At 44.3% G+C, this 24,528-nt stretch overlaps 1 protein-coding gene across 1 annotated transcript in view; it reads right to left on the reverse strand.

The window, feature by feature from the left end:
* The window catches only part of LOC143930380 (uncharacterized), a 158,661-nt gene that overhangs the window by 132,518 nt on the left and 1,615 nt on the right, over window positions 1–24,528 (reverse strand). The window contains exons 2-3 of the mRNA XM_077454662.1: window positions 23,261–23,341; window positions 17,213–17,844 (exon numbers count right to left, since the gene is read on the reverse strand). Of these exons, the coding sequence (XP_077310788.1) occupies window positions 17,213–17,842 (630 nt within the window). The 5' untranslated portion in view covers window positions 17,843–17,844; window positions 23,261–23,341. The remainder of the gene's footprint in view (window positions 1–17,212; window positions 17,845–23,260; window positions 23,342–24,528) is intronic.

The raw sequence follows: 24,528 nt of genomic DNA on the forward strand, positions 1-24,528 counted from the left end.
TACATGCTTGCAGAACACAACAACCTTTGGGTTGTTGTTCATTTGCTGTGCATAAGGGGAATCAGTCACTTTGCCTATTTAGAACAAAGTGACAGGTCCTCTTGAAAACTTGTTTTTCCCCGTGCACTAGTATTTGGTTGTGTACCACCACTGCTCTATATCAGTGTTTGAGCCATGAGTCTAAATACCTGAAAGTAATAGGTAACTTTGATGTAGATGAGTATCAGTGGGGGGCTTTCAGGAGTAGGGATGGCCAAACGGTTCGCCCGACGGTCGTTTCGCGGCGAATTTCGGCTGTTCGCCGCCTGCCCGATCGGCGGACTATTGCCGCCGTTCGCCCGGCGGACTTCCGTGTTTACTGTGTAAAAGAACTTTGACCTATGATGACACATCCATCATGGGGTACAGGACAGCCAATTGAGACATTACAGCACATGGACACTTGGACATTCCCCCTAACTTATAAATAGACCCGATCCGGCGGCCATTTTACATTCTTTCTTCTGTCACTATAGGGAGAGGTTGCTGTGTGGAGCAGGGAGAGACTTCTGTGACCCAAATCGCTATTTATTAGGTCCACAAAAGTTCTTTTAAGGACTGGTATCATGGTATAGGTGTTAGGTGTAGTTCAGGATATAGGTTTGAGGCAGTGCTGTGCTAGTGATTGTTGCAGCAGCCTGAGTGTCTTTTGTCAGTGTAGAGAAAGGGACAGGACGCTGTGTGCTGCAGGGACAGTTAGTGTAATCATTAGCTGTTACTATTAGGTCCACAAAAGTGCAATTCAAGTTATTGTTCCAGCAGCCTCTGTTTTGTCAGTTTATATAGGGACAGGCAGGAAGCTGTGTGTGAGGCAGTGAGGGACAGTCAGTTTAATCAGTAGCTGTTACTATTAGGTCCACAAAGGTTCTTTTCAGGACTGGTATGGTAATAGGCTTGTACACGTATAATATTCTTTCTTCCAAATATAGAAAGAATATTATACTTGACTGCTGCCCTTCTGCTGCAGTCTGCTAATCATTGACAACCTACTTGTTCCACAAAGGTCCTTATAAGGAATAGAAAAAAAAAAAAGAAAATAGAAATATTAATTTGGATGAAATCTTTTCACATAATAAAGCACGTAATTCTGACTTGGACAGTCTTATGAGAAAGTTAGGACACCACATGGAGAAAAAGATCAGTCTCTGGTGGGATACCATTACCTTTGATCAATATATAAGAGAAAATATTGCTCCAAGACGCATCAGGTGGGAGTTACCACCAAATGATGGTCTTATAGACAAAGAATCTATGGAGGAGTGGTTCGAATTTTTCAATAGTAAAAGTGTTAAATGTGTTAAATTTTTACTAAAAAGAAAGCAAAGAAAGGCTCACATGATTGAAAAACAGATTGAGGAGATTAGGAGCAAATTAGAATCGCATAAGGAATCGCCAGAATTTAATAAAATGGCTACACAGCTGAATAAAGACCTTATTGCTAAAGATTTGGAGGTTCAACAACGAAAAATGAAAAAATATCACTGTGATATTACAGATTACAAAGCCAATAAAATATTTAAATGGCAAAGTAAACTAGAACCAACTATTCCGGAGTCCACACAATCTACTCCAGAAAGAGAAGTAAGAATACAAGATCCAACATCTTCTCATGCTGCTAATGGTTTAATATGGGAAAAACAAAATAGTAGATTTGAAACAGAGAAACCTCCTGTTACACATTATAACAGGGGATACCCTGAGACACCAAGAAGACATGATTCATCTTATAATAATCAATATGCCACCCCAGTCCCATATGACAACCATACATATGGGGGAAATTATACACAACAGACCCCTAAAAAAGGGTGGAAAAAACCTTTTAAAAAATTCAAGAAACCATACCATAATAATTGGCACCAAAAAGATAATAGAAGACCTTCATATCAACATGACTATCAGGGAAGAAGGGATAGAAGTCCCATACCAACGTCCAATCGATATGAACCTATTAGAAATTATCCGGAACAAAACTATTATGAGCATTCTTATCATCAATATCCTCGAGACACACAGGATAATTTTTTAGACCGGGACAGGAGAGATTACTCCCCGAGAAGATTACAGGAGACACATCGGAGGAGGGATTCGCCTGGAAGAAGACCACCACAGGAACCGTATCACTCCCCCATAAGAAGAACGGAAAACGAAAGAATACGAAACAGCCCAGAACGAAGAGAGGCTGCAGAGCGGGAAAGAGAATCCAAACGCAAAAGAGAATGATTGGAGAAGGAGTTATCAATTTGAGCGATACTCCCATTTCCCCCGAAGAACTTGCCGTCCTGGATAAAGGTCTTAAATTTGCTCCTACAAAAATTTTTTATAAATTTGACACGTACATTGGCATCCAAAAATATATTAGAAAAATTAATATCAAAAAGTACATTATGAATAATCCTATCAAACCCAATACTAGGACAGTAAATGAACCTAATCCTACACAATTCAGCACATTACGGAATAATTCAGTGTTTAATCCACAAGTTAGTGGTAATCAACATATCAAAGTTTTTAAAAAACTCATGTTAGATGATGTATACACCATGAAAATCAAAAAAGTATTCGATCCAGGATATATTAAAAAAGGTATTAAAATATTGACACAAAGGAAAGATATTGTTGTTCGGCCGGCTGATAAGGGAGGTGCTGTCGTTATACAATCTAAAAAATCATATTTGGATGAGTTGGAACGACAACTACAAGACAACAATACATATATCAAACTTTTGGGTAATCCTACCATGAAGTATAAAAAGGAATTGGAACAGATAATTCATTTAGGAAGTAAGAAAGCTATTTTAAATAAAAAAGAAAGCAAATATCTTTTTCCTGAATCATGCAGAGTACCAATTATATATATGATTCCTAAGATACATAAAAACAGAGATAATCCACCTGGCAGACCGATCGTTAATAGCATCGACTCTCTCACTTCGAGATTGGGGGAATATCTAGACTTTTTTATCCAACCAGCCATACAGAAGACAAAAGCGTATCTTAAAGACACGAAGCATACACTTCAACTACTAGAAACTGTAACTGTCTTAGAAGGAAGAACTTTGCTTGCCACCGCAGACGTCTCTTCCTTATACACCATCGTTGCGCATCATGAAGCATGCTCTGCTATTAAATGGCTTTTAAGAACCTTTACCACATTAAGCTGTCAACAAAGGAAATACCTGATAAAATGTTTAGATTTTTGCCTAAAACACAACTTTTTTTGGCATAATCAAACTTATTATAGACAGGCTATAGGGATAGCCATGGGCGCCAAATTTGCGCCTAGTGTTGCAAATGCGTTTATGGCCCATTGGGAAGAAGAAGCCATATATAAAAACACACCAGCAGAGATAACCTTATATAAAAGGTATATTGATGATATCATTATAGTATGGAATGGTAATTATGATACTCTAGAAAAATATTTAACAAAACTAAATGTGAATGACAAAAACATCCATTTAGAATGGAAAATACACGAAAATAGAATTGATTTTCTAGACCTGGATATCTCTCTGGATAAAAATAAGATTATCACGAAAACGCACTTTAAGAACGTTGATGCTAATAGTTATATTTCCATCAATAGCTGCCATTTTAAGCCATGGTTGTTTAATATACCCAAAGGACAACTGGTTCGAATTAGAAGAAACTGTAGCAAAATTGAAGATTTTTTAGAATAAGCTGATTTAATTGCTACCAGATTCAAAGAAAAAGGATATGATGATGCCTTTATAAGAAAAGAAATTGAACATGTTAAAAGTATGGATAGGTTCAAGATGCTTGAAAATAACAGCAAAGACAAAAATAAATTTAATTCTGAGGTTCCTTCGATTATATTGGACTATAATGTACAACACAAAGAAATCTCCAGGTTGCTGAGTCGACATTGGCACATACTGAAGAAAGATAAAGATTTGGGAAATATTTTGCCGGAAAAACCTAATATCATTTTTAAAAGGGCTCCCACGTTGAGAGACATCATAGCTAAATCCGTGGTTGATCCACCTCCCAAAAGAGATTTTACTTTTTTTACTGGAAAAGGTTTTTATCCTTGCAAAAATTGCTTTACATGTCGACATGCCAAAAAATTTCAAAATAAAAGAACTGAGTTTACTAGTACCATTACTGGAGAAACGCACGTGATACGTGATTTTATTGAATCCATACGGAAGGCGTGGTATACTGTTTACAATGTAGTTGTAAATTACAGTATATTGGAAGAACCAAAAGAGCACTCAAAGTAAGACTGAAAGAACACATACAGAATATTTTAAAGGGTTTTCCACAACACAGTGTCTCCAGACATTTTGATCAAGTCCACAATAGGGACCCCTCCCATTTAGAATTTTGGGGTATCGAAAGATTTAATCCTTCATGGAGGGGTAGCCACAAAATTAGAACCATTAGTCAGAAGGAATCTAGATGGATTTTTACTATGAGATCTTTTTATCCTGATGGTTTAAATGTCGACTTTGATCTTAATTGTTTTTTAAATAATTTTAAGTTTTGTATTATATACATTATATTGTTTACATATTTTATCCTTTTGTGGTATTATTATGATAGGATATTTTATGTAAAGTCTTGCTCTATTTCCGGTATGCCAATATCATTTTTTAGGCACTCTATTTGGTGAATATTTTGGTGGTATATTTCATCTTATCTACTATTTTTATTATATATATTTACCTTTTAACATTTTTTATATATATTTTAATAATTTTTTTGCTGAGTTGGTACTGTCGCTATTTATACTCTATATTTTTATATAGTGACGTAACATTTTAAATGGCTAGGATATAATTTTAATAAATAATTTTTTATCCATATTGTTAATATATCTGTATTTATGTATCATGACATTCATATATTAATGTTTAATGCCGTTTTTTCGTATATTTTAATATGGGCTATTAAACTGTCAGATACATATTTTTTCATTTTTTCTATTTTAATTCCTTAATATTTTATATGCCGTTTTGATTTATTTGTTCCTCAATGGGAGAATGTGTATTTCCTTTTACATCATTTATGACTATTAAGATGGCCGAAGAATTATTTCCGGTCTAAAATGGTGGTATACACACTTCCTTTTCACCATTTAGGAGGAGTAAGATGGCGGAGTTACTACATCCGGCCTAGATTATCGTTTTTTTACCTTTTCCAAAATGGTCGTTCGGGCGTTTTTTACCTCTTTCAAAATGGTCGTTCGGACGTTTCCGGTCCGATCGTTTCCGTTTTTTTCCCCATGAAGAAGTCACGTGGTGACGTAACGCGTAGGGAGTGGCCGTAGGATATACCGGAACTAACGTAAGACTGGCGGTACACGCCAGATCTCTATCTGTTTGAACTTTCTTTTTAAATGTGAGAGTCCATTGCTTTCTCTTAATACATTTATTTAGTTATTGAAACCACTACACTATTGGAGTCCCCTCTCTCTCTCCCTTCCCTCCTTCCCTCTGTGTTCTCTTTAAGTTTTATACCACGAGGATACAAATGCTGCAGCATTACATACAAGAGGTTGAATTGGCCCTCTAGTGGCAGAAGTCTATACCACTTGGGAATTGTGCACAGGGAATTAAAGGAGAAGTTTACTGGGATCATCTGTATTTTGCCTGATTATACCTGCTTGGAGGTGAGAGTTCTGAGAGCCTGATATTTTGGAACATTTGGTCCTGCTCTTTCTCAAGCTTTTTCACCATACACCTACACTTATTGGTGTATTTATTTGTATGAGTTTTCCATTGACTCTTGTTTTTCACATTTATATATATCATCCTATTTTTTCAGTGGCACGATTTGCGCAGGACTTTTCATTTTTATTCCTTATAAGGACTGGTAAGGTCTAGGGTGCTACAGTACATAGGGTTGAGTGAGGTACAGTCTGCTATTCCATAAGGACTGGTATAGGTCCACAATACATAGGGTTGAGGTGCACTACTGCTGACCGCTGCCCTATACTGCAGCAGTCCTTCATAAGTATAGGGACTGACGTACAATCTGCTAATCATTCACAACCTACTTGTTCCACAAAGGTCCTTATAAGGACTGGTAAGGTCTAGGGTGCTACAGTACATAGGGTTGAGTGAGGTACAGTCTGCTATTCCATAAGGACTGGTATAGGTCCACAATACATAGGGTTGAGGTGCACTACTGCTGACCGCTGCCCTATACTGTAGCAGTCCTTCATCAGTATAGGGACTGAGAGTTTTGTCACAGGGTCATTTAAAAAATGACAGGCAGAGGAAGAGGCAGGCCCTTCCGCAGGGGTGGTAGGGGTAGGGCAGGAGCAACAGGCTTAAGCCAAACTGGAAAGTTGCAGAAGTTGCATTCAATTCATTTAAAGGACGCACCAGACTTGGTTGAGTGGCTCACTCAGCCTTACTCTTCTGCACCCTCCTCATCCTCTCGATCTGCACCCTCTTCTTCACTCTCTGCTATGTGCACCCCCAAAGACACTACCACCAACAACACCACCACCACCACATACCTTCCGCTTGAGTCACAGGAATTATTTTCCGATCCATATCAAGACATTTCTGATGCGCAGCCACTCTTGGTATTGGATCAGGAAGAGGAGGTAGCAACAACCGCTACTTAGCAGTCTGACGACAGTACCCAGAACAGCCCAAGGAGGAGGTTGGTCCCCGGTGTTGCTGCCTACTCCGAGATCTCTACTTATATGGGTGGGGAAGGTGACGTCGATGATGACGTGTCTAGTGATGTCACGTGGGTGCCCACAAGAGAGGAAGAGGAGGGGAGTTTAGAGGGAGATATGGACCAGCGGATAGGGAGGAGAAGCAGGAATAACTTACATTGCACAGGAGGGACCAAGCAGACTGCAAATGTATCAGGAGCGAGTCATCGACCATGTACGGTCACATCTGGTGCTCCCAGGACACCGACACATGGCTCCGCAGTGTGGGATTTTTTTAACATGTCCGCTGCTGACAATAGCGTTGCCATCTACAATCTTTGCAGTCAACGCATTAGTCGTGGTAAGCCCAACACTCACCTAGGGACGACCGCCTTAAGAAGGCACATGAGCAGCCCAGTGGGAGCAACGGAACACACAAAGCCACACTCCAGGCTCTCACCGTCAAGCCTAGTCTTCTACTTCTCCTTCTCCTCTCTCCTCACAATTGTCCTCCACTCCACCTTCCATCACGCCAAGCTCACGTTTTTCTGCAAAAAGGCAGGCTTCCGTGGGCCTAATGTTCGAGCGTAAAAAAATGATGACGCCGGATAACCCTCTTGCCCAACGGTTGACGGCTGGCTTGTCAGAACTCATAGCCCGCCAACTACTGCCATATAAACTGGTGGACTCGGAGGCCTTTCGCAAATTTGTGGCCATTGGAACACCACAATGGAAGGTCCCAGGAAGGAAGTATTTCTTAGAGAAGGGCATCCCAGAGCTATATGGCCATGTTCAGCGGCAAGTGAATGTATCTTTGGCACACAGTGTCGGTGCCAAGATACATCTGACCACAGACACGTGGCCTAGCAAACACGGGCAGGAAAGGTATATCACTTTTACTGCCCACTGGGTGAACCTTCTGACGGCTGTCAAGCATGTAACCCGTGGCACCCGTGTAGATTTGGTTTTACCGCCACGGATTGCATGCAGGCCTGGCTCTTCTTCTCCTCCTCCTCCTCCTACTCCATCCTCCTCCCTCTCCTCCTCGGCTGACTCCTCCTTTTCTGCTGCTAGCGTCCCTTCCGCTGCGCCACCCAAGCTCCCCAGAACCTATTCGACATGCCAGGTGAGACGTTGCCATGCCGTGCTGCGTCTGTTGTGCCTGGAAGCCAAGAGCCACACTGGCCCGGCACTCCTTTCAGCTTTGCGTTCACAGGTAGATCAGTGGCTAACACCGCTCAATTTGACAGTTGGTAAAGTGGTGTGTGACAATGGTGCCAATCTGCTTAGCGCATTGAAACAGGGCAAAATGCAGCACGTGCCATGCATGGCAGACGTCTTAAACTTGGTCGTGCATCGATTCCTTGTCAAATACCTTGGGGTCCAGGACATCTTGCGGCAGGCAAGGAAAATCTCGACCCATTTCAGAAGATCTTACACGGCCATGGCTCGCCTTGCTGACATTCAGCGGCGACACAATCTGTCGGTCAGACGTCTTATTTGCGATTGCCCGACGCGATGGAACTCAACCTTCTATATGCTTGATAGGCTGCTCCAGCAGAAACGTGCAGTTAACGTCTACCTGTATGAACTCTGCGGCAGAACAGGTTCTGAGGAGCTGGGGGTTTTTTCACCGCGCCAGTGGCTGCTCATGCGCGACGCATGCAGACTTCTGCAGCCATTTGAGGAGATCACCAAACTGGTCAGTTGAAGCCATGGCGCCATCAGTGACATGGTACCTTATGCCTTCCTTATGGAGTGTGCATTGCGTCGTGTCATTGATCAAGCTGTGGAGGAACAGGAGCGGGAAGATGAGGAAGTCGCAATGCTGGATGAATTCCCAGGGGGGGCTACTCTCTCTGAGACAAGTGAACAACAGGAGTCTTAAGAGGAGTCAGAGGAGGATGGTGCCGGGGCGGATGAGGAGGAGCAAGAAGAGCATGCTTTAAACCTTTCTGAGATCCCTGTTGTTGTGCGTGGATGGGGAGAGGAGAATGAAGAGGACGACATTATCCTGGATGATGAGCAGGAGCCAGGCCACCACACCGCTTCCAGTTTAGTGCAAATGGGGGCCTTCATGCTCCAGTGTTTTAATAGGGACCCCCATATAAAAAGCATAAGGGTCAAGGACCAGTACTGGGTGGCAACGTACTTAGATCCCCGGTCCAAACACAAAATGGCAGAAATGTTACCGCCGTCACAGAGGGCTGTCAGAATGGATGCAATTCCCACTCCCAGAGAAGGAGTGGCGGGTACCAATCCAACAGCGCCTGCAAGAAGAGGCCGGTTTAAAGATGTGTTGGTGACTTCGGATATGAGGTCATTCTTTCAGCCGACCCATCGACAGGTGTCATCCGGATCCAGCATCCGGGAACGCCTAGACCGTCAGGTGTCCGACTACATCGGGTTAACAGCCGATGTGGACGCTCTGAGGAGTGATGAAGCCCTGGACTACTGGGTGGGCAGGCTTGACCTCTGGCCAGAGCTTGCCCAATTTGCAATCGAACTGTTGGCTTGCCCCTCGTCCAGTGTCCTGTCCGAAAGGACGTTCAGCGCAGCAGGGGGGATCGTGACCGATAAGCGTACTCTCCTAGCTCATGACAGTGTTAACTACCTCACATTTCTAAAAATGAATGAGGCATGGATCTCAGAGGAATTCAACATATGTGACCAGTAGACCATGTATATGTCTATAAATAATTTTTTTAATCGAGCACACAGACCTTCTTTCTTCATTTGGCTCACTTCCTTGTCCAAAAAAAGCACACCGTACTATATGCCCATACCCTCCTCTTTGAAGAGGTTGAGAGGTGTCATATTTCTACTGGGGCTGCTTATTATGAGGGGCTCCCACCATCCCTGTGCTGTGCTGACTTCCTCCTTGGGCTGCTTATTATGAGGGGCTCCCACCATCCCTGTGCTGTGCTGACTTCCTCCTGGGGCTGTACCTCTGCTGTGCATATTATGAGGGGCTCCCACCATCCCTGTGCTATGCTCATTATGAGGGGCTCCCACCATCCCTGTGCTATGCTCATTATGAGGGGCTCCCACCATCCCTGTGCTATGCTGACTTCCTCCTGGGGGCTGCTTACGGTGCAGGTGTCAGTGCTGTATATCAGGGTGCTGGTGTCAGTGCTGTACATCACAGTGCTGGTGTTAGTGCTTTATGTCACGCTGCTGATGTCAGTGCTCTCTATCACGGTGCTGTTGTCAGATCACTCTATCACTGTGCAGGTGTCATTGCTGTATGTCACGCTGCTGATGTCAGTGCTCTCTATCACGGTGCTGCTGTCAGTGCTGTATATCACGGTGCTGGTGTTAGTGCTTTATGTCACGCTGCTGATGTCAGTGCTCTCTATCACGGTGCTGTTGTCAGATCACTCTATCATTGTGCAGGTGTCATTGCTGTATGTCACGCTGCTGATGTCAGTGCTCTCTATCACGGTGCTGCTGTCAGTGCTGTATATCACGGTGCTGGTGTGAGTGCTTTATGTCACGCTGCTTATGTCAGTGCTCTCTATCACGGTGCTGGTGTCAGATCACTCTATCACGGTGCAGGTGTCATTGCTGTATGTCACGCTGCTGATGTCAGTGCTCTCTATCACGGTGCTGCTGTCAGTGCTGTATATCACGGTGCTGGTGTTAGTACTTTATGTCACGCTGCTTATGTCAGTGCTCTCTATCACGGTGCAGGTGTCATTGCTGTATGTCACGCTGCTGATGTCAGTGCTCTCTATCACGGTGCTGCTGTCAGTGCTGTATGTTACGGTGCTGGTGTTAGTGCTTTATGTCACGCTGCTGATGTCAGTGCTCTCTATCACGATGCTGATGTCAGTGCTGTATATCACGGTGCTGGTGTTAGTGCTGTATGTCACGCTGCTGATGTCAGTGCTCTCTATCACGGTGCTGCTGTCAGATGACTCTATCACGGTGCAGGTGTCATTGCTGTATGTCACGCTGCTGGTGATCATCTCCTACACCCTCTTCTTTGCCTACCCTGACCTTCCCTCTCCTCCATTGCCCTCATGCGCTCCACAGTCCTGAATTGTCACAACAATTTCACATATAAAAAAAGAATGCTTGTAGTTGTCGATCCCAGATTCACCTCATACATGTGTTATGTCATTGGCCATGTGGTGGGACTTTGTTTGCACAGCTATTAATTATTTTGTGGCTGCAAATTTGACCTGTAGGTTTGCAAAGTTCGCCTCCCATTGAAGTCAATGGGGCCCACGGCGAACGTTACGGTTCGCGAACTATCGGCCGCGTTCGCGAAACATCCCGTCGGAAGTTCGTCCATCACTATTCAGGAGAACCTGTCACTGTGTTTCCAGGAATGAGAGTTAATAAAGCGATATTAAACCAAAAATAAAAAAGAATATATTGTGCATCTTGCCAGTCCTTAACCACCTTCAGACCGGACCATTTTGCTGGTAAATGACCAGAGGTCTTTTTACAATTTGGCACTGCGCTGCTTTAACTGGTAATTGCGCGGTCATGCAATGTTGTACCCAAACAAAATTTGCGTCCTTTTCTTCCCACAAATAGAGCTTTCTTTTGATGGTATTTGATTGCCTCTGCGATTTTTATTTTTTGCGATATAAACGTAAAAAGACCGCAAATTTTGAAAAAAAAATGATATTTTCTACTTTTTGTTATTAGAAAAATCCAATAAACTAAATTTTAGTCATACATTTAGGCCAAAATGTATTCAGCCACATGTCTTTGGTAAAAAAAAGTCAATAATTGTATATTTATTGGTTTGCGCAAAAGTTGTCACATCTACAAACTAAGGTACGTTTTCTGGAATTTACGCAGCTTTTAGTTTACGACTGCCTATCTCATTTCTTGAGGTGCTAAAATGGCAGGGCAGTACAAAACCCCCCCAAATGACCCCATTTTGGAAAGTAGACACCCTAAGGAAATTGATAAGTGGCATGTTGAGCCCATTGAATATTTTATTTTTTTGCCTCAAGCGATTGAATAATGACAAAAAGTATTTTTTTTTTTTTTTTTACACAAAGTTGTCACTAAATGATATATTGCTCACACATGCTATGGGCATATGTGAAATGACACCCCAAAATAAATTCTGCTGCTTCTCCTGAGTACGGGGATACCACATATGTGGAACTTTCTGGGAGCCTAGCCGCGTACGGGGCCCCGAAAATCAAGCACCGCCTTCAGGCTTTCTAAGGGCGTAAATTTTTGATTTCACTTCTCACTACCTATTACAGTTTTGAAGGCCATAAAATGCCAAGATGGCACAAAACCCCCACAAATGACCCCATTTTAGAAAGTAGACACCCCAAGCTATTTGCTGAGAGGCATTTTGAGTCCATGGAATATTTTATATTTTGCCACAAGTTGCGGGAAAATTACAAACTTTAATTTTTTTTTTTTTTTTTTCACAAAGTTGTCACTAAATGATATATTGCTCACACATGCTATGGGCATATGTGAAATGACACCCCAAAATAAATTCTGCTGCTTCTCCTGAGTACGGGGATACCACATATGTGGGACTTTTTGGGAGCCTAGCCACGTACGGGGCCCCGAAAACCAAGAACCGCCTTCAGGTTTTCTAAGGGCGTAAATATTTGACTTCACTCCTCACTACCTATTACAGTTTTGAAGGCCATAAAATGCCAAGATGGCACAAAACCCCCACAAATGACCCCATTTTAGAAAGTAGACACCCCAAGCTATTTGCTGAGAGGCATTTTGAGTCCATGGAATATTTTATATTTTGCCACAAGTTGCGGGAAAATTACAAACTTTAATTTTTTTTTTTTTTTTTTTTCACAAAGTTGTCACTAAATGATATATTGCTCACACATGCTATGGGCATATGTGAAATGACACCCCAAAATAAATTCTGCTGCTTCTCCTGAGTACGGGGATACCACATATGTGGGACTTTTTGGGAGCCTAGCCACGTACGGGGCCCCGAAAACCAAGAACCGCCTTCAGGTTTTCTAAGGGCGTAAATATTTGACTTCACTCCTCACTACCTATTACAGTTTTGAAGGCCATAAAATGCCAAGATGGCACAAAACCCCCACAAATGACCCCATTTTAGAAAGTAGACACCCCAAGCTATTTGCTGAGAGGCATGTTGAGTCCATGGAATATTTTATATTTTGCCACAAGTTGCGGGAAAATTACAAACTTTTTTTTTTTCACAAAGTTGTCACTAAATGATATATTGCTCACGCATGCCATGGGCATATGTGAAATGACACCCCAAAATAAATTCTGCTGCTTCTCCTGAGTACGGGGATACCACATATGTGGGACTTTTTGGGAGCCTAGCCGCATACGGGGCCCCGAAAACCAAGCACCGCCTTCAGGCTTTATAAGGGCGTTACAGTTTTGAAGGCCATAAAATGCCAAGATGGCACAAACCCCCCCCAAATGACCCCATTTTGGAAAGTAGACACCCCTAAATTTAGGGGTACACTAGTGAGACTAGGTAATAAATGGCGGGTGCCCTGAAACTATAAAAAAAATAACTAACCAACCAGCGTCACCTGTAACAGTTATATGGTGATCACTGGTGAAAGGGTTAACTAGGGGGCAATCAGGGGGCTTTATGCGGTAGTATATGGGGGTCCCTGGCGCTATAAAAAGCTGCGGCGAACCTAAATACCTACCTGCCTAACTAGCGTCACCTGTGACACTAATACAGTTATCAGAAAAACGATCGCTTATTAGGCTGGGTTCACACTGGAGCGATGTGGGAACGCCACGAATGCGCGGCTGGTTCCCGCATCACATGCCTCCAGGCGGCAGTTCACACTGCCCTATGCGAACTGCTGGGAGTGTCAGTGAAATGTTAATGACACCCCCAGATCAGTTCGCATATCGCAGTGCGATCTGCAAACTCGGATCGCATGGTGTGAACACCCATGCGATCCGATTCTGCTGCGGACCAAAAAAAGGGTCCCGTGCGAGTTTGCGGCGGGTGCGACGGGTGCGACACGAATTCAGCCATACTATCTGTATGGCTGAACTCGAATCGCACAGAGATCGGATGTGATTTGCACTGCAGTGCGGTGCGAATCACATCCGTTCTCATAAACCGCTGCAATGTGAACCCAGCCTTAGTGACACTGGCGACGGGGGGTGATTACAGGGTTAAACCTTTATTGGGGGGGTTAGGGGGGTACCTTAGAACTAAAGGGGGCTAACCCTAACTGCCCTAACAGTTATTACAGTCACAAATGACACCCGCCGGGTGATCAGGGGGTTAAACCTTTATTAGGTAATAAATGGCGGGTGCCCTGAAACTATAAAAAAATAACTAACCAACCAGCGTCACCTGTAACAGTTATATGGTGATCACTGGTGAAAGGGTTAACTAGGGGGAAATCAGGGGGCTTTATGCGGTAGTATATGGGGGTCCCTGGCGCTATAAAAAGCTGCGGCGAACCTAAATACCTACCTGCCTAACTAGCGTCACCTGTGACACTAATACAGCGATCAGAAAAATGATCGCTTATTAGGCTGGGTTCACACTGGAGCGATGCGGGAACGCCATGAATCCGCGGCGGGTTCCAGCATCGCATGCCTCCCGGCGGCAGTTCACACTGCCCTATGCGAACTGCTGGGAGTGTCAGTGAAATGTTAATGACACCCCCAGATCAGTTCGCATATCGCAGTGCGATCTGCAAACTCGGATCGCATGGTGTGAACACCCATGCGATCCGATTCTGCTGCGGGCCAAAAAAAGGGTCCCGTGCGAATTTGCAGCGGGTGCGGCGGGTGCGACACGAATTCAGCCATACTATCTGTATGGCTGAACTCGAATCGCACAGAGATCGGATGTGATTTGCACTGTAGTGCGGTGCGAATCACATTCGTTCTCATAAATCGCTGCAATGTGAACCCAGCCTTAGTGACACTGGCGAGGGGGGGTGATCACGGGGTTAAACCTTTATTGGGGGGGTTAGGGGGGCACATTAGAACTAAAGGGGGCTAACCCTAACTGCCCTAACAGTTATTACAGTCACAAATGACACCAATGCAAAAAAAAAAAAAAAAAAAGCAATTGGTGTCACTGTGACTGGGGGGCAGGGGTAATTGGGGGGTGATCGGGGGGTAAAAGGGGGGTGTGAGTGTGCCTGGCATGTTCTACTGTGTAGTGTAGTGCTTGTGCAACTCACCGATGCTCTCTCCTCGGTGCCGGAACGAAAAATACCGACACGGAGGAGAGAATACATCACTTCCTCTCCTGTGTTTACATTACAGGAGAGGAAGTGATGTCACGGGACATTTTCATTCGTCGGGAGCGATCGCGAGGGGGTGGCCATGAATGAATGGCCGTCCCCTCGTCCGGGATCGCTCCTGAACGAATACCGACCGCCGCAGGCACCGGGCGGGGGCCCGATCGGGCCCCCGACCGGCGGGCAGGCAAGGACGTACATGTAAGCCCTTATGCCTGCCCGTGCCATTCTGTCGACGTACATCGTCGTGCGGCGGTCGGCAAGTGGTTAAATGTGGTGGCTGCATTTGTTTTATTTTTTGGGTGTTTTATCCTTTACTTTCCCTTGTGATCCGGAGTGTCATCACTCTGGATGGGGGAGCAACAGAGCCACCCTTAGCCCTTGTACACACAGTCGGACATTCCGACAACCAAATCCATCGGATTTTGTTCCGACGGATTTTGTCCGAAACTGTTGCATACACACGGTCGGACAAAGTTGTCGGAAAATACGATCGTTCAGAACGTGATGACGTTATTTCGTTACGACGGGACTACGTTCAGGCTAGTAGCCAATAGCTTTGGAGTAGGAATGTGATCTGAGCATGTGTGGCACTTTGTCCAATAGGAATTCTCTACACATGATCGGACAAGGTCCGATCGGATCATGTTGTTGGAAAATTTTACAGACAAGTTGGAAAACTTGGTCCGTCGGATACTCCGACGGAAACAGTCCGATGGAGACCACACACAGTCGGATTATCCAACAAAACGGTCCGATCGGACACATTCCGTCGGAATCTCTGACCGTGTGTACAAGGGCTTAGTCAATGTGGGAAGAAGGTAGTGATTGATGTATTTGCAGATTTAGATGGACTTGAACCAACTGTCAAATTAAAGCTCGACTTCAGCTAACACTTTTTAAGCAGTTATTGCAACAGTTATTCCTTTTAGGATAAAGGCAGGGGTGATTGCCCCCCCCCCCCCCAGGCTGCTTTGATGCCCCATAAAAAAGCCGCACCACAGTGGTGAAACTACTAGGATCGCAAAGGTCACACTTGCAAATTGGCCCTAGTGTTCTGTTCTGCCACTGTGGGAGGGCCCCAAGCAGTGCTGCCGTAAACAGCAGAAAAGGGCCCGTTAAAACTTTACTCGTCCCTGAACTTTCTCTACCCTGTCTTTCCTCTACCCTGATAGCAGACTAGTCAGGTGCACAAGAAAGGGGCGTGGGGGGTGAGGAAGCTTAACGTCAAAGCCTGCAGGCAACTACAAGAAGTCAGTATGCCGCTCTATGAGGGCTCACTGATGTAAGGTAAGGGTAGAGACCCTGAGGTAAGGGAGGCACTGATTTAAGGGTCCCCATTATATCTGTGACCTCACTCCCCTCTTACATCCGTGAACCCCTTTACCTTAGTCTATTCACTCTGCAGACTCTGGTGTAAAGGGGAACTCTGATGTAAGAGCCCCCGCCTTACATTAGAGTTCCCAGCAACGGAGTCATCAGAGTTCACCCTTACAGTGGAAGAGGAAACTTTGCATAGTCTGAGGGAAGGAGGAACTTACTTGAAGGAAGTCCCTTCCCTCCAATCAGCTCTCATTGAGCTGCAGAATGTAACTTCAGCTCTCTGCCCCCTGCTTTCCGAAAGCTCAGACAAGGAATATCAATTCTGCAATTTGAACAGCTGTAGAGAAGGAATGCTGCAGATAAACAAGTACACCTTATGTAGGGGAATTTGTTTCATCTCGGTGCCTTACCCGATGCCAGTCACTTCAGCGGGTATATTGTAAGGGTTTTAAATGTTTTCATCCCTATAAATGAAATTTTTACTGGACAGCCTGGTCTATTAAAAGAAGTTGAAAAATAGAGTTACTGGCTGGATAAATTATGAAAATAAAGGGAAAAGTATAAAAAAAGTAAACAAATGCAGCTACCACTTCTAAGAAGTGGTACACTGCAATATATTCAATTTGTATTTTTATGTTTATAACTGCTGGCCTGCTCCCCTTTTTCCAAAAATTCAGTGCTCTAGCCCAAGCAGGCAATCAGCAGTTACAAAGGGACGGATGATAGGACATTAACATTCATATCCAGAAGCTCTGCCACTGACCGACACCAGAGTCAGAGCCCTGACAAATGAATGGAGTAGCAGGGGAGGGCTTCAAAGATGTATATCAGTAGACTGAATATGCCCATGTGAACATATTACATTTCCATCAATGGGCAAAAGTGAGAGATTGCCTTTAAGCAATGCTCCTAGAAAATGTCCCTAAGATTAAGAAATGCTTCTATGAGTAAATGATGCAATGATGTCTTAATCATCACTCACCCCAAGACATCTTGATTTTGCATTGGGATATACTGGTGTGAAGATTGCCGATGCTTGGGATGAATTTAAATTCTGGAAAGAGGTCCTGTTGCTGTTATTTACAGGCAAAGATGGAGTAGGATTATTGTATTCTGGGTCTCCTGTATGTGTGTTGAACTGTTGTACACTGGGTGGCACATATGCTCTCTGAGACGTGTTGGGAGTAATATATAGAGTGTTCAGTCTTTGTGCATCCCAATGATAACCAGTAGAAGGCGTATTTATCATTTCAGAAGTGGAGGGCGTATTATGTTCAGTATTAAGATGCTGTCTATTCCATTGTTGAGCAGTCGGCATGCTGTTATTTATCTGATAAGCGCAGGGTGCATCATATTCAGGCATTAGTGTGTTTATGTTCCCTTGTTCAGTAGATGGGGTTAATATTTGGGAAGGCGGCTGGTAGGGCATACATGTTGGCAAGTCAACAACTGATTCATAAGAAGGCGGAGGAGAGTCATCATTTTGCAGCTGATCAGCAGGCGGTGCAGTAGCATGGATCCACAATGGAATAGCATGGCGGGTACCATACCCAGGAGGTGTGTACGGAACATAGTCATGTCTAGGACTCCATTCATTCCCTTCTGTAAACATACCTGAAGGAGAGAAGAATGGAAAAAATAAACATTCCCACAGTGAGACATGGATACAATTAAATAATGCAACAAAGCTGAGTCAACAAACACTGAACCTAAAGTGGATGTAAACCCCAGTCATGAAATTTGAAATAAGCTCACAGTGTGTTGAAAAAGTATTCATGTCCCTTGAAATTTTCCACATTTTGTCATGTTACAACCAAAAATGTAAATGTATTTCATGTGATAGATAAAGAAAAAAGGTAAACCCCTAGGGGTGGGACTTTAAAGGCACTACCAATGATGTGAGTTGAAATAAGAAAAATAGTTTATTCAAAAATAAATAAATACATAAAACTGTGAACATGGTCATAAGTAACTAAAAAATCACAGTATACAACATATAGATACAATATCCTATATCCAACGCGTTTCAGAGAAAACTGTAGTCTCCTTCATCAGGGGTTAACGTGATGTATATCATCTAGAATGCAGATAGTTAAAAGTAAATCAGTGCATCTATTCAATGACATACAGATATGGGAAAGCCAATTTAATAGCAACTCAAATCTTATTTAGTTGTCTATACATGAAGAAAAAAATTTTATGTGATAGACCAACACAAAGTGGCCCATAATTATGTAATAGAAGGAAAATGATAAATGGTTTTCAAAAATTTTTACAAATAAATATGTGAAAAGTGTAGCGTGCATTTGTATTCAGCCCCCCGAGTCAATACTTTGTAGAACCACCTTTTGCTGCACTTACAGCTGCAAGTCTTTTTGTGTATGTCTCTACCAGCTTTGCTCATCTAGAAAGTGACATTTTGCACACTCTTCCTTGCAAAATAGCTCAAGCTCTGTCAGATTGTCTGTGAACAGCAATTTTCTAAATTCTCAATTGGATTTAGGTCTGGACTTTGACTGGGCCAGTCTAACCCATTGCTTTGATCGAAACCATTCCATTGTAGCTCTGTCTGTATGTTTAGGGTCGTTGTCCTGCTGGAAGGTGAACCTCTGCACCCAGTCTCAAGTATTTTGCAGAGTCTAACAGGTTTTCTTCTAAGTTTGTCCTGTATTTGGCTCCATCCATCTTCCCATCGACTCTGACCAGCTTCCCTGACCCTGCTGAAGAAAAGCATCCCCATAACATGATGCTGCCACCACCATGTTTCATGATGGGGATTGTGTATTCAGGGAGATGTGCATTGTTCGTTTTCTGCCATACATAACGTTTTGCTTTTAGGCCAAAAAGTCTAATTTGACCAGAGCACCTTATTCCACATGTTTGTTGTGTCACCCACATGGCTTCTCGCAAACTGCAAATGGGACTTCTTATGGCTTTCTTTCAACAATGGCTTTCATCTTGTCACTCTTCCATAAGGGCCGGATTTGTGGAGTGCACAACTAATAGTTGTCCTGTGGACAGATTTTCCCAGCTTTGGATCTCTGCAGCTCCTCCAGAATTACCATGGGAGTCTTGGCTGCTTCTCTGATTAATGCTCTCCCTACCCGGCCTGTCAGTTTCAGTGGACGGCCATGTCTTGGTAGGTTTGCAGTTGTGCCATACTCTTTCAATTTTTGGATCTTGGTTTGAACAGTGTTCCCAGAGATGTTCAAAGCTTGGGATATTTTTTTTATACCCTAACCCTGCTTTAAACTTCTCCACAACTTTATCCCTGACCTGTTTGCTGTTTTCCTTGGCCTTCATGATGCCGTTTGTTCACTATGGTTCTCTAACAAACCTCTGAGGGCTTCACAGAACAGGTGGAGTCTATTTACTAATTAGGTGACTTCTAAAAGCAATTAGTTCCACTGGATTTTAGTTATGGGTATCGGAGTAAAGGTAGCCGAATACAAATGCACACCGCACTTTTCAGATATTTATTTGAAAAAAAGATGGAAAACCATTTATCATTTTCCTTCCACTTCACAATTATGTGCCACTTTGTGTTGGTTATCAAATAACATCACAATAAAATACATTTACGTTTAGTTCTAACATGACAAAATGTGGAAAATTTCAAGGGGTATGAATACTTTTTCAAGGCACTGTATATTGCTAGTGTTTATTTGTCCCTCTCCAAAGCTCTCATGCCGCGTACACACGATCGGACTATCCGGCGGACTTATAAAGAAGTTTTGACTCAAAATTGTCCGCCGTTGGCCCAGTCTTCTTTCTCTGTTTTGCCGCTGCCACCGCCTTCTGCTTCTTCTTCTTCTCTTCTTCTTCTTCCTTCTTCCAACGTTGACACAACGCTCTCTCTGGCCATAATGACAGAGACGGTTGTGCGGTGACTTATATAGGGACAAGGGGCGGGGTCGCCGGGTGATGTCAAATGTTGACCCTGCCCCTTATGATGTCACAGTCCTGGAGGATGCTGGGACTGTGACATCATATGGGGCGGGGTCACCATGTGACATCACCCGGTGACCCCACCCCTTGTCCCTATATAAGTTGCCGCACAACGCGCCCCTGCCATTGCGGCCAGAGAGAGAGTTGTGTCAACATCGGAAGAAGGAAGAAGAAGAGAAGAAGAAGAAGAAGCAGAAGCAGAAGGCAGCGGCGGCGACAGAGACAGAAGACCGGGCCAACACTAGTAAAAGAACTGGAAGAAGAAAGCGGAGGCCCAGCAAGAAGAACCGAAGAGCGGGACAAGACCCCCGAAGTCGGAAGAAGACCCCCGGACGGCGGTTGCGACAAAGGAGAAAGTCGGGCTCCCCTGCTAGTAAAAAAGCTAGCAGAAGATAGTGGAGGAGTCAGGCGAGAAGACGGAAGAAGAGAAGACCCCCGGAGCTGTCTAATAAAGTATTTTAACCCTTTCATGACTAAGCCTATTTTTGACATTTGGTGTTTACAAGTTAAAATCCGTGTTTTTTGCTAGAAAATTACTTGGAACCACCAAACATTATATATATTTTTTTAGCAGAGAATCTAGAGAATAAAATGGCGATTGTTGCAATACTTTATGTCACACAGTATTTGTGCAGCAGTGTTTTAAATGCAACTTTTTGGGAAAAGGAACACTTTCATGAATTTTAAAAAAACGAAACAGTAAAATTAGCCCAATATTTTTGGATAATGTAAAAGATGATGTTACGCCGAGTAAATAGATACCAAACATGTCACACTTTATAATTGCACGCACTAGTGGAATGACGACAAACTATGGTATCTAAAAATCTCCATAGGCGACGCTTACAATTTTTTTTGTGGTTACCAGGTTAGAGTTACAGAGAAGGTCTAGTGCTAGAATTATTGCTCTCAATCTGAGGATCGCAGCGATACCTCACATGTGTGATTTGAACACCGTTTACACATGCAGTCGTGAACTCCGTATGCGTTTTCTTTACTGCGCGAGCCCCGCGGGGACTGGGGCACTTTAAAAAAAATGGTTTTCTTATTTATTTTAAAATTAATAAATTGTTTAAAAAAAATAACAAATTTGATCACTTTTATTGCTGTCACAAGGAATGTAAACATCCCTTGTGACAGTATTGGTGGTGACAGGTACTCTTTATGGAGGGATCAGGGGTCTAAAAGACCCCAAATCCCTCCTTTGCACTTCAAAGTATTCAGATCGCCATTTTCAGCGATTCTGAATACTATATATTTTTTTAAAACCGGCGCCATTGGCAGCCGAGTAAACAGGAAGTGACGTCATGAAGTCGCTTCCGTTTTTACGATTAGGAGGCTGTCCCTAGCCGCCAGAAGTGGCTGTTTGTTGATCGGGGCTCCTGATGGAACAGCGGTGGGAGGGGTAGGCGTCCCCTCCCGCTCCTCTGGCATAACAGCCAAGCGGCTTTTAGCCACATCAGTTGTTCGCCGGCTCTAAAAAACAGCACTGGGATGATGCCTGCAACTGCGGGTATCATCCCGGTATAACCCCTGGAAGCCGAGTACACATATCTGCGTACGCTCGGCGGCAAAGGGTTGTGTTTTTTCTTTATGTACACTTTTTCCCCAGGTGAATGGGTAGGGGTATCATGTACCTCATACACATTCACATAGGGTAGGGGGGCAAAATCTGGGGGGCCCCCTTATTAAAGGGGGCTCCCTGATTCTGATAAGCCCCCTGCCCACAGACCCTGACAACCAACGGCCAGGGTTGTCGGGAAGAGGCCCTTGTCCTCATCAACATGGAGACAAGGTGCTTTGGGGTGGGGGGCACCCCCATGTTGAGGGCACACGGCCTGGTACGACTCAGGAAGGGGGGGGCACTTGCTTGTCCCCACCCCCTTTCCTGACTGGCCGGGCTGCGTGCTCGGATAAGGGTCTGCTATTGACTTTGGGGGGGACCCTCACGCCATTTTTTCGATGTAGGGGTTCCCCTATAAATCCATACCAGGTGACGGGGCTAGCGAGGTTTCAATATCACCGATGGAGCCGGCGACATTGACTTCCTTTGCTAGTTCCATCTACCTGGAGTCACGTTCAAAATAAATGGACATTACTCCGTGTGTGGGCAAGTCCGTTCATTTCAAAAGTCCGGCGGGTTGTCCTTATGGATGGACTTGCCCATACATGACCGGATTTCCCGACAGACTTTCAACGGAGTTACGACAGACTTCCAAATGGATTTGCCCACACACGGACTAAAGTCCCTTCATTTTGAACGTGATGAGTTACGACGGGACTAGAAAAGGAAGTCCATCTAGCCGCTTTTATCGGCGAGATTGACACCTTACAAGCCCCTTGTGGCACGGGGGTCCCTCCAAGGTCCATACCAGAGCCTTATCCGAGCATGCATCCTGGCCAGTCAGGAAAGGGGGTGGGGACGCGAGAGCACCCCCCTCCTGAACCGTACCAGGTTGCATGCCTTCAAAATGGGGGGTGGGTGCTTTGGGGAAAGGGGGCGCTCTGTGGGCCCCCCACCCCAAAGTTCCTTGCCCCCATGTTGATGAGGATAAGGGCCTCTTCCCGACAACCCTGGCCGTTCCTTGTCAGAACACAAACACAAACACACTAGACAGGTTTTTATGGCGTAGGGGGTTCCCCTTAAAATCCATACCAGACCTAAGGGACATTGTCGTTTCTCTCTCGCTGCAATAGGAAAATGTGTTTTTCCTATTGCAGCGAGCGTGAGATGTACAGTACCCTGTAGCCGAGAACCAGCGCAATAGGATCGCGCTGGAAACATTCTCGCAGGCAGGTGCTGTAGCTGCCCTTGCATTGTATTTGGTCCATCGGACCAGCATACAGACGGACAGGTTTCCTGTTAGGAACTGGTTCCAGCGGGAAGATTTAAAACATGTTCTATTTCTAAAGTCCGTTGGCTTTTTGGACATCAAAGGTCTGATGGAGCCCACACATGATTGAATTGTCCGACGGATTCGTTCCGCCGGACCTTTGCTGTCAAAAAGTCCAGTCCCGTGTATGTGACATTTGGTTAAGCTGTCCATACACTTTTAGAAAAGCATATGTATATAGTGCTTACCCCTGATGTTTGGGTCCCCTGACTCTGGATATCAACGACCTGTCAGGCAATGCCACACCTTCTGAAACACCAAAGGGACACCTGAAGAGAAAAAATGTATTTGTGAAACACACAGTAAAACAAAGCCCAAAGGATGGAAATTAAGTAATAAACACTTTAACAAGTACATGGAAATAGTTACTAAATAATGTGTGACTCTGTAATTAGAAAGTAGACCAGTGACTTTACCCCTAATCCCTACACTAAAGGGAGTCCTGACAAAGGGGCAATGCAAAAAGAGTGGTTTGACAGTTCTTGGCAAATTGTTTCCCAATGGCCAGTGCATTGGGGCCAAATCCAGAATTGGAGAGCTCAAACGTGAGTACCAGAACCACGTTTTGTAAGAGCCTAAACAGTGCCCCAAGTGACAATACTGTTCCCTTATATAGAATGTGGTGGGTATGGCCATTGGCCTCTAATGGACACATAGGATGAAGACTTGCCTCCTCTCGCTCATTGTTAGTGACTCTTTGCATCACTCACATTGCAGCAAATTGTCCCATCAGCACACATCCTCCAAAATTCCCCCTCCTAACACAAAACTTCTTCCCCCCCTAATAACACAAATCACCACTCCTAGCCCATCTCCCTAGATTTTCCCTTCTAGAAATATTCTTATCCCCTGCTGCCCACCAAATTCCTACCCCAACCTTCTTGTGGTCCCCCGCACTTCACAGTACCCAGGGCAGCCTCCCCTCCTGCCCACTCCTTATCTCAGCCCTGATGCTGAGATCTGTAGTTCAGTCTCCCTGGGGACTACATCTCCCACAAGTCCTTGCTCCTACAGCAGGCTTAGTCCTTTCCCAGGCTGCACATTACTCTTTTAATTTGTTTTCCTCTCTCCTCCTCTCCTCACTGGCAGGCAAGCAGAGGGATAACAGCTGCAGCGCTGGCTATGTGTGAGCAGCTGCAGCATGGGTGACATAGTCAGTGACAGCCTGGTCAGTGCAGTGAATAATGTAAGAGAATAAAATTCTATCCTGCTCCTTTGACTGCGGTTTAAAACAAACATCAATTTGATACCAGTAACAATTAGAAAATCAAACCCATCCGGCCTATAGCAGAATGACGGCCGGGCAGTTGTTCTGTTATCTTGACTGGATGTCATATGATGTCTTTCAGGATAACATGCCAGCGCGATTGGTAGTGCTGTGTGTCACTCTGACACACTGCATCTCTGATCGTGGTAAGGAGTCTCTGACGGAGACTCTTTACCACATGATCAGCTG

This window comes from Lithobates pipiens, unplaced genomic scaffold (genome assembly GCF_037356315.1).
Source record: "Lithobates pipiens isolate NorthernLeopardFrog02 unplaced genomic scaffold, aLitPip1_a1.2 Scaffold_25, whole genome shotgun sequence".
NCBI classification, from domain to species: domain Eukaryota; kingdom Metazoa; phylum Chordata; class Amphibia; order Anura; family Ranidae; genus Lithobates; species Lithobates pipiens.